Source organism: Oryzias latipes, chromosome 20 (genome assembly GCF_002234675.1).
Source record: "Oryzias latipes chromosome 20, ASM223467v1".
Lineage (NCBI taxonomy): Eukaryota > Metazoa > Chordata > Actinopteri > Beloniformes > Adrianichthyidae > Oryzias > Oryzias latipes.
In genome coordinates this window covers 15,539,153-15,556,320 of record NC_019878.2, presented here as the reverse complement: position 1 = coordinate 15,556,320, position 17,168 = coordinate 15,539,153, and the positions used below count along the sequence as shown (strand labels likewise).

Below are 17,168 nucleotides of genomic sequence, written 5' to 3'. Positions count from 1 at the left end.
GGTTGATATAGTATAATCAGTGTTACAGTATAATTTATCCCAGTTTGATAGGCCACATTAAATAATATGGTGGCAGATGATTTGCTCTGGCAACCCATAAAGGCAGCAGGCTAAACACAGAGAAAAAGAAGAAGAGGTATCATCTTTCATGTATTTCAAAATAACTGCAAACATTCATAATTGTGCATCCTTTCTGATAACTGGATATGTTCTTTGATCTGATGGGACTAAAGAAATAGAGACTTGAGTCAGTTTCTTGTTTCCACCCTGCAAATAGGAAAGTCATAGCTGCAAGCCTACATGTATACAACACCTTGGATTTGTTGAAATACCTCAAACAAGGACTCAAACCGATACTGCCAAGCAAAATGTCCCTGTATTTTTTGTATTGGACATATTTTTTGCAGTTGATTCTGTGGTTGTGAAACCCTATAAAGACAAGTGAGAGTGACACAGTGACACAAAACATGAACATGAAAAAGTGGATCTGACATGAAAAGTGATTCTAACTGGCAGCATCTGAAAACCCATGCCCTCTTAGATTCATTCATCAGTGTGTTTGTGATTGAAAAGACACCAAAAACGAAAAAAGAGGCAGACTTTTGATAGTTTATAAGATAAACATGTTAATTGAAATTCTATCTTTTCTTCGGTTGTTGGTGAAAAAGGATTTTAGCTCAATTTTATTGTTAGAATTTATTATTGGAGCTGTTGATACACTTAAGGAGACTTAGATGAAATGTTTGCAGCAGCGTTCTGGACAAAATTGGAGCCGGTCAAGAGATTTTTTTACTTAGACATGTAAAGATGGAATTGCAGTAATCAAGACGAGAAGAAATAAAAGCATGGATGAGCATCTCCATCTCAGAACGCGACACAATTGGACTCAGTTTGGCAATGTTTTTTAAATAATAAAGACAAGAACGAACAAGTGACCCAATGCTGCAGTAACCCCGAGGTTTGTCACAGCACAGAACAAACGGATAATTCACGTAATATAAATGGGTTTGACAAAGCAATGACCTTCAATGACCCTCAACCGTGACATGAGGAAGACACAAAAGAGGATACTGATCAGGCCATTATTGTTCTTGTTTTTTTCACTATTTATTTATTAAATAAGTGCAAGCTTTAATAATCAGCTGTGATGCAAAGCATAGTTATTTCAAGCCACCATTTAGAACAAATTTTGAGTTTATAAACAGAACATGCTGCTGCATTTATAAAAATGATCTCAGTTTTCTATTACCACCAGATGGTGCTTCTATATCCAGCTGGAAATGACCCTTTAAAATATAATTTCCTTTAGAGCTCCCAAATGAATGTTAGTATATGTAATTTAGCAATAAGCAAAATGCTCACAAACACTGGCCTTTGTTGGTATTAGAGTTTATAGCAAAGGTTGTAATAATAAATCCATCGGTTTAATTAGTGAAAGTAAAATTTGTTGTGCCATAATGACTTGGCTCAGCTGCATTTCTGAATCTGCTGAACCAAAAATTCATAAATAAGAGAAGGGTGTGATGAAAAATCCTAGATGTACAAAGTGTTGAGTAACAATTTGATTAAATTTTATTATATATATTATTTATTATATATATTTTATTATATTATTATTTTTATCATCGGTTTACGTTGTTTGTGTTAGTGAAAGTGTAGATTAAAGCAGCCATGGTATTAGGTGACAAACAACTCAGATAATATATCTCTTTATGTATTAAACTTACGTTTGGAGACTTATTAGAAAGAATTTAAACAATTAGAAAACAAAAACCACATGACCTTTCCGACAAGGATAAAAAACGTACAAAAGTACAAATCTGTAAGACTAAACCCATACAATCTTGTTCTAAATGATTAATTATATATATGAAGTTATTGTTGTATTTGGTTTCATTATATTGATGATGGTGTGGTAATTAAAAAAATACAAACTTTAATATTGTGAAAATACTGGTAAACACAAATTTACGTGGCATTTGTAGCTGCTGCCCGAGCTTTGAAGAAGCGTTTTAAGATATCTCGGAGCAAGAAACTGCCTCTTTATGTACTATGAGAGCTTTTCTATAGCTGCTTCTCATATTGAGATCAATAATGAATCATGTAAATCAATGTACACTTGAGGGGAGAGATCGCTGGCTTTCTTTAATTTTTAGTCGATAGAAGTATTGCGGCCATCGTTCCATTAAAAGGAAGATATTTTTACAATTTTGAAGTTGACATTTCTTGATCTTGAACACCTCCACCTGAGTAACCCCGGGGTTAAGTGCTTTAATCAAGGGCACCTGAACCAGAGATGAGAGTTGGAAGAGTGGATATTTCTCAGGGGGATTTAGGCGGGTACAGGCTCATCTTGCTGGAGTACAGTCCGTTTTTTACATTTAGAGAGTCAAGGACAAACTGTCTACGAGTGTGAGATAGAAAGAGCCAGGCTTCCCAAGATAAATACAAGAAATATTTTGTGTCACTTTGTGCAACATACACATCAGATGAGTTCTTTTTCCCCTTTTTCGCTCTTCTAGAGTTTTCCTTTTGCTCTTATCAGAGTTGGTGTGTAGCATGTGGTCGTGGATCGGGCCTGGTGAAACAAACTCCATGACCTTCTCATTTGGGATCCTTTGCAATCATCTGCAGGGTTAAAAAAGGTTCAGTCAAGCGCAGATAACTTCCCAAAATGATGTTTAAATCACAGTTTTCACATTGACCTTTTTTCAGCTTTAGTAACAAGTCCAGCACAGATGCAGCATGCGTTTTATCCGCGGTTTGTCTGAGCCTGCTCCAAACGTTTTTTTTGTCGTTTTGTTTTTCTTCTTCTCAGTTTTTCCACCTCTTCGTTTGTCTGTCTGTGGAACTCCAGCTGAAGCTCGGTCTGCTGTGATTAATGACAGCCATTCATTAACTTGATAAACCACTTAAGCAGAGATTATTAATCAGATGGTTATTTAAATGTCACCACTGAGCAGCTGAGGGGAAACGAGGCCGCTGTGAAATTGAGTTGTTTTTTTTTTTTCGTTTGAGGTAACAGCCTGCAAGAGTGTGTGTTAGTGTTTATGTGTGTTGTGTTCTTGGAAATTTGCCTCATGAAACCATAGGAGCATTTGTTCTCATTCACGTGCAGTTACACATTCAGTTAAGGAGTGACAGCTTTGTCACAACAGAGCTGCTGTTCATCTTCTAATCAAACTTATTGTGGTTCCATTAATAAAATCATCTGGAGTCTCCACATTGTGAAACACCAAATGGCATCACGCTGTTATTAGAAATTCACATTTCTTGCTGACAAACCTGCGGCACTTTCTTTTCATTTTATGCCTCTGTTGAGGGAATTTATGATGGACATTTTCATCTGCATAGCTCAGCAAGGCTAATGTGGAAAAAATCATACATTTTTTTCCAAAGTTTTATAATACAAAAATCTCAAGTTATTTGTATTATTTTCCCTGCTTGTGTGTGAAGGATTATGTTTATAGGAGCATAGGTTGCTTAAAGCTAACTAAGAAACAGAATATCTGAGCTGTTATTTGCAAACTCAATATTTGCTTGTTAGTGTTTGCACAAATGATTAATCGTGAATTTTGTTTTCTTTTTTTAAAGGTTTACCTATGATTCCAGAGTTAAAAATATCATAACAGCAAAAAATATAAATTTAGTTCATGTGTTTGATTTGAGGGCAAAAACTACAAGCCCGTTTTAGAATTTTTTTAGGAAAAAAAACATGAATTAAGTCATCGCAAATGTCCTGTTACATCAAAAAGGATCCTCGGCAAACCAAGGATTTTCAAACCTTTTCGAGGTGTGAAAAGCTGAAAGCAAATTTGTGATTTTATAAATATCTTTTAGAAGAGCTTTTTCCAAATACTTTATTTAATAATGACATTTGTCAATGGTATGATGAATAGTGAATGTTATGCTCGGATGTTTTTATTTAAACTTAGAAATATTGATTAAAGACTTAAGATTTAATTACTTAATTAATACTTAATTAATTTTAGGCGGCCGTGGTGCAGCGGTAAGGCGGTCGACCCATGATCGTGATATTGCAGGTTCGATTCCCGCCTTGCACGCCCATGAGTCAATGTATTCTTGGGCAAGACACTGAACCCCGGTGTTTGGCAGCGGAGCCGCCATCAGTGTGTGACTGAGTGAATGGGTCTGTGACTGTAAAGCGCTTTGGGCCTTGTAGGTAGAAAGGCACTACATAAGTATACACCATTTACCAGATGTTTTAAATGAAACAGAAATGTAAATCTCCAATCTATTTATTTAAATACACTTGTTGAAAAATGACTGTTGCACATATTTGCTAAAAAGAAAAAAAGAAAAAAACACCAGCCATACATTGCGTGTAGACTAGAATATTTGGAATCTACTTTTAGATAGAGCATTAAAACCAATGTGAATGTAGGTTATAGGAATAGAGAACAAGTGTACCTTTAGTTTAAACCCCTTCTGATGTGACTCCTCACGTAAGGGTATGCTGCAATGTTCACAACTAAGTTAGACTTTCATCCAACACAGATTATGAGAGCTATAGAAAAACTTCAAAGAATACAATGACTGCAAAGAAAAAAACACTTCATTTTTTCTGCCCTTTAAACTTTAGTTAAAGTTTCCATTGAAAAGCTCTCTTACTTCATCTTTTTATCAATCAAATTGAAATTCTGAGCTAAAATGTTTGATAAAAAACGTTCTTATAAATGCCTTGTGTTTGAACCTTTAACAAAGTACCAGTATAAAAGCCTCTGTGTGTCAAACGCAGACATGAAAACATATTGTCAAGGTTCTATAGATTCATGATCAAGATTAGGTAAGTGAAGTCAAAGTACATTTCCAATTCAACCATAATGGATGACCAGAAGGCCATTTGTAAGTGTTGTAAATGGTCTTTATTACTGATATTGTTTTGGAAATATACCAATTATCTTACTTAGCAAAATTATGAAGGCAGGATCAAGTTATTATACGATTATTAGTCTCAAACTTCCTTGGTGACAATGCTAATGTTGCCTGGAAACCAGCATAAAGTGGAGGAAATGTTGTTATTGGTTCTCCATCTAAAAAAGGAGTTGTTGTACATTTGTCATGTTTCCTTGTAAAAAGCAGCTTGTAGGTCATATGTGAAGTTTGCTTAGTTCTATTGAGAGGTAAAAAACTAAAACCATTTCTATAACAGGGCTTCTTCTAAAAAAAGTTCTATTAGCTAAAATGCTGTAATCTCATTATCTAAAAGACTGCTTTTCGGAATATTGCTCCTCTGATCAAGTAGATAGGAAACTAAGAGGCTCATTTCCACATGAACTGAATCTTTAATTTTCTTTCATGAAATGAATCTAACACAATATGTGTTAGAGACTCCTCTAAAAAAAAGGTCAGATCTGATTGGAGTCAGCATGATGCCCTCTTTTGAACATGAATGAAGCTTTTTTGGTTTGTAAGCCCCACCCTTGTCTTTTGGCATTTTGCCTATCAGTTTCTTCTATGCTTTTTTTCTTATAAAGCCGTTTTGTTTTTTATTCATATTCAGAAAAGGAAAAAAAATGTCAGCTTTGTAAAGTGAGTGACAATAGTAGTTCATTCTCACATTTATTAATTCTGCCTTGTCTGTTTTTATTTGTATAAAAACTTAATTCTGTGCATAGTTTCAAACTGGAACAGCCAAAAAATTGTAACAAGACACATCGTTAACAACAATAAGTTCTTTGATTATTTAAATAATCTTTTCTTGGGATTTGTACCTATGGGTGGATGGCAGAACATGAACAATTACCTTTATGAATAATAATGTACCACTTTTTAAATAAATGTGTGTTTATTGGTATTACGTTCATTTCAAATAGAGCTCAATTTTATAATTATCAACAGTGGATCTCTGAACAGCAGTACTTTGACAGAATCAATGCAGCTCTGTCTGCACTGAAACTTATATGATAATATATAGTTGAACTAAAATTACTTTTTTTTAATCAGCAAAGTGAATTGGACCTAATGATTGCCATTCAGGTGAATAGAGCCTAAAGTAAATCCAGAGTGTGAATTTAAACATAAAAGTATAATGTAGGTTTAAAACTTTAAAGCAGCAGCATTTGTGTCAACAGTCCCTGTGTGTTGCCGATAACAGGAATATTCACAATGACATATAAAATCAAAAACATAGGAATACTATACTATCTAGGTCTTTGTACTGCACATATATTTATTAATACTCTTCTCAACCCCACTATTAATGTGTTTCTACTGTAGCCTAAAGCGGTCAAACTAAAAAAGCAAACACCATTCAGGGCCTTGAGTCATTTGTGTTTTAGGGGTTCACTCAATTTTTCATTTCCCATGGAGCACCTGTGTGAGAGATCAGTTAAAACAGCCAAACCACATGGCATGCCCTCAGCAGTGCAGAAACCAAAGATTTGTTGAGGAAAAGCAGACTCTCCTGACTTCTGATAGTTGTGACTGGGAACGGCTTCTTTAATGCTGACATTTTACTCTGCAAATGTCAGTTCCATTGATACATCCCCCCACTACAACACTGAAAACTAAAGGAAGCCATAAAACCTACCTACCATGAAAAGCCATGTAGGTTTTTTTTAAGTGTGCTTTCAGTTCCCTGCACTGATATCTGGTGCATTACTAGCCGATATGAGTCACTGACTCATACTGACCAATGATGCACCTTTCAAAGTAATGTGATGTTTCCATAACAGCTCTGAAATCTTTGCTCATTTCAGTTCAACCATTACAAATTACAGGAAAACAAACGTCCAAATGATCTTTCCCAGAATCAGTCAAGAAAATACATTTTATTAAAGTTAGAGGCTCGGAATACCACTTCTAATTTGACATTAATATCTGTTGGCAGTTACTTCATGGTTGTTTGGTGTGTGGTTGCCCAAATCTTTTTTTAATCACTCTTGTAGTAAGTAAATATTTGGTTATTCTTTGTTGTCATCTTGCATCTTAAGAAGAAGCAAATGCATATTCTGAATAATGGATGCTAGTTCATTGTGCCTCTCTCTGGAGAAAAAAAGACCTGTTGTGTTAAAGTACCCTTGTAATGTCTTTTCTGGGGAGAGTCTATTTGAGACATAAATTCAAACAAAACATTATTTTCTCCAAAAGAAAAAAAAACATATTCATTACCACTGAGCTGTGCAAGGCCAGCAAAGTGGTTTCAATTGCTCTGTATCTCCCACTCAGCTTTGAACAGACTGAATCATTCGAGCCTTGGTTGAAAGTAGCAGTTAATCAGTGGAAAAGTGTTGTAAAGTATCAAGAGAAACTTTTGAAAAAAATCAAAAACGTTACAATTCGGAATTTCTCCTTTCTTCTAAGTTTTCACTCGAACATTGTCAATATTCTGCCTTTGTCTTTCTTTTATCTCAAAGGGTGTTATAATCCAACAAAGTGAATATTCAGGTTCTTAAATGCAGCATTTTATTGGCTCTTTTAAACATATAATGTTGTTTTTGTTGGTTTTTGATCACTGTTAGATATTTATTCAATTGCTGAGTTACTGACCCAGACAAAAAGGTCTGTAACATTACCACGTACATATATGGTCAAGGAAAAAGGAAATGGTGACATTTAGGCAAAGTTTCCCACTGTGCAATCAGACCTCATTTTCCACTCTGAGCTCAGACTGTGGCAGTTATGTGACGATAAGGCAGACAACGATCAGATTTTCTGTGCGTTTCTAGTTTCTGGAAAGCAGTCTGCAGATCTTAAGCGACATGCCTTTCACAGCATAATTGAATGAGATAGGCAGAAATGGATTTTGTGCTGTAGATGTATCATAAGTTCAAAGAAATAAAGTTAATATAGCTAACTTTAGGTCCAAAATCAGAACCATGTTATCTGATGACCTTCTCAAATCACTGATCGTCCGTCTGTAATTTACAGATTAGCATTCAACTATCTTTTCGCAATCAAAAAACATCTCTTATTACTTTCCCTCCATTTTTAATGATTTGATGACCCTTTCTTATACCTGACAGGTTTTTTTAAACCGAAGGCAACAATTTTTTAACCAAATTCTTCTCTAATTGTCTATTTTTGTCAAGCCTTTATTATCTACGCCCTCTTCCCATCCATTTATCCATAAACGACCAATATGCTATCCTCATCGATTCATTCCTCTCATTCTGCCTCTTCACTCATACAGGACTTCTTTCCGCCTGCACATACAGTCTCATCCGCCCATCCGTTCTCTATACGTATTCCATTTCCATCCATTCATCCCTCACCTTTACTCCCTCTTCTAATCCATTTGTCTAGTCCTTCCTCCTCCACCTACCATCCATCATTCTCATCCATCTATTTCCTCTTTTCTGTCTTTTGTCTTTTGGGCATAGTCTGAGGTCTGCAGTCAATCCAGGAAATCCAAACACCCTGATGCAACTCTTACTTGTAAATCATATTAATAATTATCTGGATTCAATGTTTCTTCTTTTGTCATGGCCTGATTTTTGCAGATGAGCATGTTTTTAATGATCACATGGTGTTTTGCTCAACTGTGTTTCCTTTATTTTGAAAAAAAAAAAGAAGTAATTTGAACAATTTCCTTCATTTCCTTTTGGCCCCACCTGAATTATGGGATAAACCCAGTTGCAGAACACTCATTGGAATCGAGCAATTCAGTTTAAGGTTATTACAAGGAATTCCCATTCATGTTAGGGATGAACTATTCATCTTCTTTTGAATCTGCAGGAAGCTAAAAACCTTCAAGCACAGCATGAAGCAGAAGTAATAATGTAAAAGAAGAGAAGTTCATTTATGTCTTTGGAAATCAATCCTTTGAGTAATGAGGTATCTTTTGGTAAAAGGTACTGGGAAGTTAAAAACAAGAAGTCATTACACAACTCTGGCGTCCTCGTTGATGTCATTTGTTGCATCATTATACAGGGAAATGGCTTCCATCTTTGTTATTGCAGACGTTAAAAACATTTGTGTCTTTTCCACCATCTTCTAGATAAATACCAGTTCTGTTAAAAGTTAGAATCAGAACTTTTTATGGTCTAAAAACATTTTGAGAGGGTATATGCAAGATTTTCTTTTTATTCTCTTGTTTTGAGCTTGCAAAGTGCAACAAAAATTAAAGTTAGAGGACTGCAAAACAACTAGAAAAACATCTTTACTATGACCTAATTGTAACGCTTACAATGCACGCTTGCCTTCTCTTTTTATGCAGAATGAAGTCTGCATTTTTTTTTTATTTGGTTCATCAAATGTGAAAGTCCTCATTTTATGTCATTACACAAGACATAATAGCAGCAGGTTATAAAGGCTATATGTTCCTATACGTGCAACCTTTATTGCAATACTAGAAAAAAAAGGTTGAAGACAAATTCAGTCTTCAACCAAATAAAAGAAAGATTATAACTGGTTTGAACTGACAGTCATACCATAGTGATCAAGTTTGGGAAGCGGTTGATGAAAACCCATTAAGGCAGATAATGTTAACTAGAAGCCAGTTGCCCAAATTGGATAAATAAGAATCAACAAAACAAGAAAATAACAAGTTACAAATGTCTTTATTATGAACAGAGCAGACTGTTGTACAATTTGGGGAGGCTCCCGTGTTTATGACATTGTGTCACTGTTTTTGGCTCTGCTGAGATTCAGAATTTGTTGTTGTTCTTTAAAAATGTATGTCCCCACCCCCTCTCCTTTGCTCTCTTTTCAGATCCAGACTTTGGAGACTTGGGAGTTCCTCCACCACTGCCCTGTAGGTATACTCTTCCGTCTCTGGTCTCCTGTCTTTCTTCTCTCTTTATTTCTTTTTTTCACCAGGGAAGGATTTAAATGTACCACAGTTTGGTTGGTTACAAAAACAGGAAATAGCTAAATCAACTTTAAACATAGGAAAATAAATCAACAAACATAAAAATACATTTTAAAATGGGAAGCCTGACGGAAGCAAGATTACTAAAACCTTGGAACCGAGACGCAAATAAAAATGAATAACAGATGAAGCAAACACAGGGCAGAAGCCAAGCAGCTGCATTCAGTCATGGTGAACTGAGGCTGCTGAGAAAATAAACAGAAACCAGGTGTGATCAGTGATAAAGCAAACTGGGGGAAAAAAGACATCACAAGCACTACGAAAAGACCACAAAGGACAAAAACAGTTGAGGTGTTGTTTGGTCATATAAAAGTTAGATCAATACAATTTTTCGACTCAACATCAAAAATCCCTTCAAATAATGTGGATTTTGAATGAACAAACTAGACTAATATCTCTATATTAAAAGTGTTTTCTATATTATTAAAAAGTTATTGTTTTTTTTTTCAATGTTTACACAGTTGGACTGCATTTCACATATACCATGCACACAGTTAAGGGTTTCAGAATTGTAGGCCAAGCATGTGTACCGAACACAAACAACAGACTAAACTGTTGCATTATGGGCTTTTCATGCACTACCAGACACTGTGACAGACTGGCGAACTATCCAGGGTGTACTCCCCCTTCCCCCAACAGATGCTGGTATAGGCTCCAGCAACCTCAAAGGTATTAAGCTAGTTAACCTTTAGCTTTTGTATCTTTCTACAGCAGAACAATTTAATGCTTGATAATAAATAACCTGAGAGGATAGCACACTTTAATTCAGTTATCATAAACCTTTAGCTAGGGATTCCTGTTTTTTGTACCCAACATGTCACCATTTGTTAGAGTTAAGGGCTGATTCCTGCTGAGCAAGAACATACACGTTCATTTACTCAAATATTTGGCAGGTTTTTCTTTTCATTTCCACTTACTTTCCAAATGTTTTCATGTGTGTCAGGCAAGTGAGTGCCACCATATTGGGCGCGCGTGAACACAGAAACATTTGCATGTGCGTATGTGTTTCAGCCTGTCAGTACGACATGGTCGGCCCTGAAGGGATCGTCGAGTCTCATCAGATAACCAGAGACGGAAAGGCTGGTGCTGCAGAGGCAGTCGACTGTAAATGGTACATCCGTGCTCCACCTCGTTCCAAGGTTAGTGCCATAAACTGTTGTCCCATTCAAGTACAACTACAGTTTAAAGCTCAGGGAGTCAACATTTGGAAAATAACAAACCACAGAAACTACACACTGTAAAAAATCCAGGAAAATTCCTGATAAGAGGAAAGACAAACTCTTTGATTTTCCTGAGTCCCTAGGTTCTTTCCAGTCTGTTTCTATGCCAAAGACATTTCAAGATGAGGGTTTGTATCAAGATGTTTTTGTGCGTTTGTTTGCAGCTGTAAGTTTTAATACGTAAGTACAGTATTTGTGGGGTGAAGTGATTGCTTGCTGTCTGACCTCAAATAGGGTCAGGCAAAACGGGGGATTACTTTGAGTCAGTGCTATTTTTTTAATCTTTGCATTGTTGCCAAGTAGAACAGCAGGAGAAGGAATAGGAGAGGGGAAAAGGAGAGCAGGAGGATCCAACTGATAAAATAGCAGTTTGACCCAAAGGCTACAGCAACCTGCACTTCTTTATGCTGCTGGTATTTTGGATACACCTAAGCATGTTCTGTTTTATTTATCCAGTGGAGTTAATTCACATAGTGACACAAAAGTATATTTTGTATGGTAAAAGAAAATCCATGTAGAGTAGTGATACAGGCATGTCAAGAAGTCATAGGTGCACATATAGGGTTTAAATGTAATACTACTTCAACACCTTATACTTACTCAGTAAGCCACCAGAAGTACCTGTGTTGCATTAATCCCACGAGATGAAAAGTGTCCCATGGCTGTCTGTAGGAGCAGTGCTTGAAAAGGCCATGTTTTACAAGTGCTACAACCTTTCATCTGTGTCTAACTGGATCCTGGAAGCGCGTAAAAGTGACTGTAAATGTTCTTCTGGCACATTGCTGGTTCTTTTGTTGATGCACTAACCAGATATAAAAAAATTGGAGTATATTTTTATTTTTTCTGTCTTTTTTATATATTTTTGCAGAATAAATCATCGCCTAGTTTGAAGTAGCCCTTTAAGCTTTACTTTACCATGCGGTGATGCTATTACTTCACCTTTAACTGGTAAACTCTTGATTCTTCTTTTAGGGGAGTTAACCCTTTTGTCACCGGAGCTTTAGCTCCAATGTTGACATTCCTTCCACTACTGTCTCAACTGTTTATGCGATAACCAATAATTCCAGCAGATACTGAAGTGGAGAGAAGCAGCCTTGCAGTAATATGCAGCCTTTTAAAGCAGTGATGTGCCCACAAAATTAACGTAATTCAGCTGTGTCCATCGGGGAGAAAACAGCTTTTCGCCGCTATGCAAAATTTCACTTTATTGGAGCAAAGCCGCTTTTTTCTCCATCAGAATCAGCTGAATCACGTTTACGCCGACCGCGCAAACGGTCAAAGAGGTATGTCAAGGAGCGTGAGTTATTTATGTGTCACCTGCAACATCTCTGGTGTTAAAGGGTTAAGCATTGCCTTTTGCCTGCAACATTGTGCCAAACTCATAACCAACAGGACAAAACATCTTATCACATCTAATAAATAGCTCTGAAATAACTGGAAGAGCGTAAACACATGTTGTGGAGCACTAAAAGGTAAAAAAAATTGTTGCATGTTAAACGTAATTGATGAATGAGCTTATCAAATCACGTGTTTTACTTGATTAAAATGACTAATGTGCTTTAGGAGAAGAGTTTTAAGGTACAAGTCAAAGTTGCCAGGAGCGATGTAGAAGAGCAAAACATTTTCTTCCACTTTCATCTGCTCTGTCAGAGTGTTGGAATGTAAGAAATACATTTTCAGGTTTCTGTCAAACATGCAGCAGTGGAGGAGCTGCATTGAATGCATCCACCGCAAGTGCACCATCCCCCTCCCCCCGTCGCTGAATGCTGTATGTGCATGCATGGGGTTATTCGTTTTTCCCTCCGTGCTGAAATAGTACTGCACTGCACCCATTGTGCCAGAAACAGTAGAGAGATAATGACATCCCATACTGCAGGCTCTAATTAGACTGCACCGGAGCACTCCAGAGGAAAAGTCGGAAGATCGCGCTTTAAGTCAGAAAAACGAGGTGGATGAGGAGGAAAAAGGGAGAGATACTTCATAATACTTTTTTTTCAGAGGTCTAAATGTATAAGGAATTGGGTTTGGGGGTTAGATAGCAGATGGCTGAAAGAGATGGCAAGGGTAAGAATACCTGCAGGTAAGCAGTAATGACCATGAGGTGTTGCCAGAAATGACAGCACTGCAGCAATTTTAATGCCATCATGGTATTACTTTATGACAGCTTCTGCCAAAAAGAAGTGCCTTTATATAAACAAATACACATTTTGAAGGGAATAGTGTTGTTTTCTCCAGTAAAAGTTTGCTTATCTGCTGTTGCCGTGTGATTCTCTTTGGACATCATAAGTTCAGATTATTCTATTTTTGTTCTGATACATACTTTTACTTCCCTCACGAGGCATTTCTACTTTTGCCATTTTTTTATCTTTACATAACAACTCTGCACGTCTAGAACATTGTTACATTTGTTTTGCATTGTCGTTCACTGCAATACAAATTTTCTCATAAAGAATTGGAAAGAGGAGTACCTCTGGGATCAATAGTTTACCCTCTTTATTTTGATAAATAAACCACCACCTATCTTCTGCACTTACTGCATAATACATTCTCAACACATAGGAGTTTGCCTGAAACACTTCTACTTTTCAACTTTCTTTGGCTTTGAATTCCAAAAATATGTTAGCTTGAATTATTTTTTTAAGGCTAAAAAACAGAATCTAACTTAGCTGCAATGGCTGCCGACAAGCTGCTAAGGGTTTTTGTAAGGGGCTGTTTGAAATGTCTTCTTGAGTGTTGGGTGTTACTCAATCTCCCAAAGTCAGCCCTGGCACCACGTCCTTGTTTCTGTAGGATTTTGAACCCCATTATGTTTAAAATAAAGTTCATTAGATTTATTGCTGGTGTCCGAAATCCATCCAGAAACTCTCTTGAGCTTAAGATAGCGTTGCAGAAGGTTGGCAACAAAACCTAGTTTTTGGCTGATCAGATACAAAACAAATGTTTGATATTGCAGGCTCTAACTTTTAGACCAAGGTTGAAGTTTCTCTGGAACTGCCATGGTTTTCACATTAACCTTACACAGAATTTAATTTGCAAGAATCTTAGTGGTGGACTTGTAACCAAAGGAGATGTTTCAACCTACGAAGAGAAAGACAAAAACCCACGTCTGAGAGTGGAAGATAAAAGAAAGGAGTAAAGGGATTGACACCCACATGTGCAGACATGGGCAGTAGATTTAAGCTGCTTTACTGGATTGGTGGGTTGTGTGGGCAATTTAAAAATGAAATATACAACGACTGTAACCATGTGCATGTATAGCTATGCATTTGCAAATCTTTATGTATTAGCACTGAACCCTTCTGTTCAACTGTTGTGCACATTTGTGTAACAATCACTCAGCATTTCTTTTAAATATCAAGCACATTTTGACTCAGTTTAATATTTAGGGAACCATGATTGAGGGTTTTTCTAAGAGAAAACTGTCACAAATGTGCATATTTTCTCACTGGTCTGGCGTCTGTGGTTACGGAGATACTACCCTAACCTATTCTGCATGCTATCACAACAAGTTGTGTGTTGGTAGTTTTATTTTTTTCTCTTTTTCTTTAAAGACTAAAATGTAAGCTACAAATCTCATTCTTGCAAATGTTTACACATGAATTTAGAAAGTTGCCAGTTCCCACTTCTGGTTTCCTGCTGCTGTCATGATTCTACACAAAGCCTTCATCACAACTGCTGTTAAGGGTGGATATGGGCTGTCTGCGAGTGAAAAATGGCCAAACTTATACATTAGGTGGCCCGCACAAAATATTAGGGTCATCGAGACATTCAGGCAAGGTGATTTAGCCATGTCATACAGAGTTTTGACATTTTTAACCCCCTCCCCAAATCTTGCCCACTGCTCAGCTAGCCTGTTTGTGCTGTTCACATGATAAGTGTATTCTCCTTGCGTGCAGCCTAACTGTTAGAAATGGAGCAAAATACCACTTTGGGGTTGTATTTCGTGAAGAATAAACATTACAATACACTTAAAAGCTCAAACAAGTTGCATTTGCCTGATAGAACCCCTTTAAGACTTCAGACTTGACTCGACATTACAGCTAAGGACGTGAATTGACTTGGACTTCCAAACAGGGACGTATTTCTGTCATCTGTCTTGCCCAATAGTGGTTATCAACCCAATGTCTTTGCCAAAGACATTGGGTTGAGGGACCTCGATAAAGGTCTTCTATTAGAAGAAATCTGATAGATGGAATATAAAACCTTTGGAGGAGTGAGAATATATTTCCAGACCAGCCCGTTTCCCTCGTGTTGTCAATGTCAGGTTGACTTTACGGGGTTTGTGCTGTAATTTTGGTCAGAGCTCTGGGCAGCGGAGCAAAGCTGCAGTTGATGAATGAGTGACAGACAGTGATCAGAAGTGTGGAATAGCCATCGTGAAGCGTCAAGGTGACAAGCAAGGTAGATGTTTCACTCAGTAAGAGCTGAAGAGGTTAAAGTGCATGAACTATTTCTGTCATAAATCACATAATGATTCATTAAACACAGCGTGTCTGTTTTATAGTGCGATTTTAGGGCTTCATTGGAGCTGGCTGCATTCAGTGTAATGGATTTTTGCTCCTTATTTGGAAAGCTTGTAGCAAAAAGACAGAAATCTCCTTGAAGTTGAATCTAAAGAGCTCTATCTAGACAGCGACAGATCACGACTTTTGAGCTAACAGACTGTCTCATCTAATTTTCATGCATCATGACTAGCCGCAGCCTGTCAATCTGCTACATCAGCTGCTGGGATGGCAACCAAGGTGCAAATGCAGCAACATTTAGGAGATGGAATCATTCCTCTACTTCTTTCGTCATGTTCAACTCTTGCTGCTTTTCTTCAAATTTTCTCTTTTTCTTCTTCTTTGTCCCTTTTTCAGATCTATCTGCGTTTTCTGGACTATGAAATGGCAAATTCCAATGAATGCAAGCGCAACTTTGTAGCAGTCTACGATGGTGGCAGGTGACTTTTTCAGTTGTTTTGGTTTTATTCAATCATTTTACTTTGTCTTAAATTTTTTAGGTCAAAGGGAGACATTTGGAAAAAGTTACCTTCCCTAATAATTTTGTTTGATACATTTAAGCTAAACCTGATGCAGAAAACGACAAATTGAGTCACCATGCAAAATATTTGTGCTGGATTTTGTTCCAAAAAATCACCAAAAAGCAATTATTGTTCTTTTTTTTCCTTTTAATATTTGAAATAATGCACTGAAATACTATTTTCTAACATAAGTTTGATTTTGTTAAATGATTTCCCTTCTTTACTGTGAAAACGTCTTGAATTTAAATAGAATATTTAGATATGAATATCTAATTAATATAAAGCCTTATGAAAAAGTTTGAATTAAAGAATAACATTGGACCCAGCTGTATTTTTCAAAAAGATGTTTAAAAAAATGGCCAGATATAATAGTCCATTCACTCAAAAAACAGTACATCTGGTGGTACTTCAGGGATCTGGCATTTACACCACTTCACCACTTCAGCATTAACTGAAAACCCAAAGCTTAGTAGAACTACTGCATCAAAATGTAAATATTTAGGTTTTCTTTTTCCTTTTGATGAATGAACAAAGTATATACAGTCTGTTTTCAAGGAGAATCCAGTATCATGATCGGGGCTTATTTTGCATGGTTGAAATAAATGTATTCTTATCTAACTGTTTTGTTTCAGCTCAGTGGAAGACCTGAAGAGTAAGTTCTGCTCCACGGTGGCCAATGACATCATGCTTGTTTCCACACTGGGAGTGGTCCGCATGTGGGCAGACGAGCTGAGCCGTAAAAGTCGTTTCCGCATCCTTTTCACAACCTTCCAAGAGCGTAAGAGCAAACACCAAAAATCCCCAAATTCATTCAATTGTTCTGCAGTTTTGGTAAGCTAAAACAGTTCATTCCTCTTTGGGAGAGGCTGAGATGAAACCTCCGAAAACAGGAGTGTCATTTCCATAACACATATGCGCAAAACTTTAATGAAATTCTAAAAAAATATACTGTTTCTTTCATTCATTCATCGTCTAATCCATTTTATTCCTGCCAGAGCCTATCCTGTCCACTCGTGGGCGAAGGCAGGGGTCATCCTGGACAGGTCGCCAGTCTGTCGCAGTGCCACAAAACACCCCCACATGCACACTC

At 36.9% G+C, this 17,168-nt stretch overlaps 1 protein-coding gene across 5 annotated transcripts in view; it reads left to right on the top strand.

The window, feature by feature from the left end:
• Window positions 1–17,168, top strand: part of neto1 (neuropilin and tolloid like 1) — a 70,449-nt gene that overhangs the window by 36,757 nt on the left and 16,524 nt on the right. For all 5 annotated transcript variants that reach the window (XM_023949952.1, XM_023949953.1, XM_023949955.1 and 2 more), the window contains 4 exons: window positions 9,677–9,718; window positions 10,847–10,974; window positions 15,915–15,997; window positions 16,711–16,856. In XM_023949952.1, the coding sequence (XP_023805720.1) occupies window positions 9,677–9,718; window positions 10,847–10,974; window positions 15,915–15,997; window positions 16,711–16,856 (399 nt within the window). The remainder of the gene's footprint in view (window positions 1–9,676; window positions 9,719–10,846; window positions 10,975–15,914; window positions 15,998–16,710; window positions 16,857–17,168) is intronic.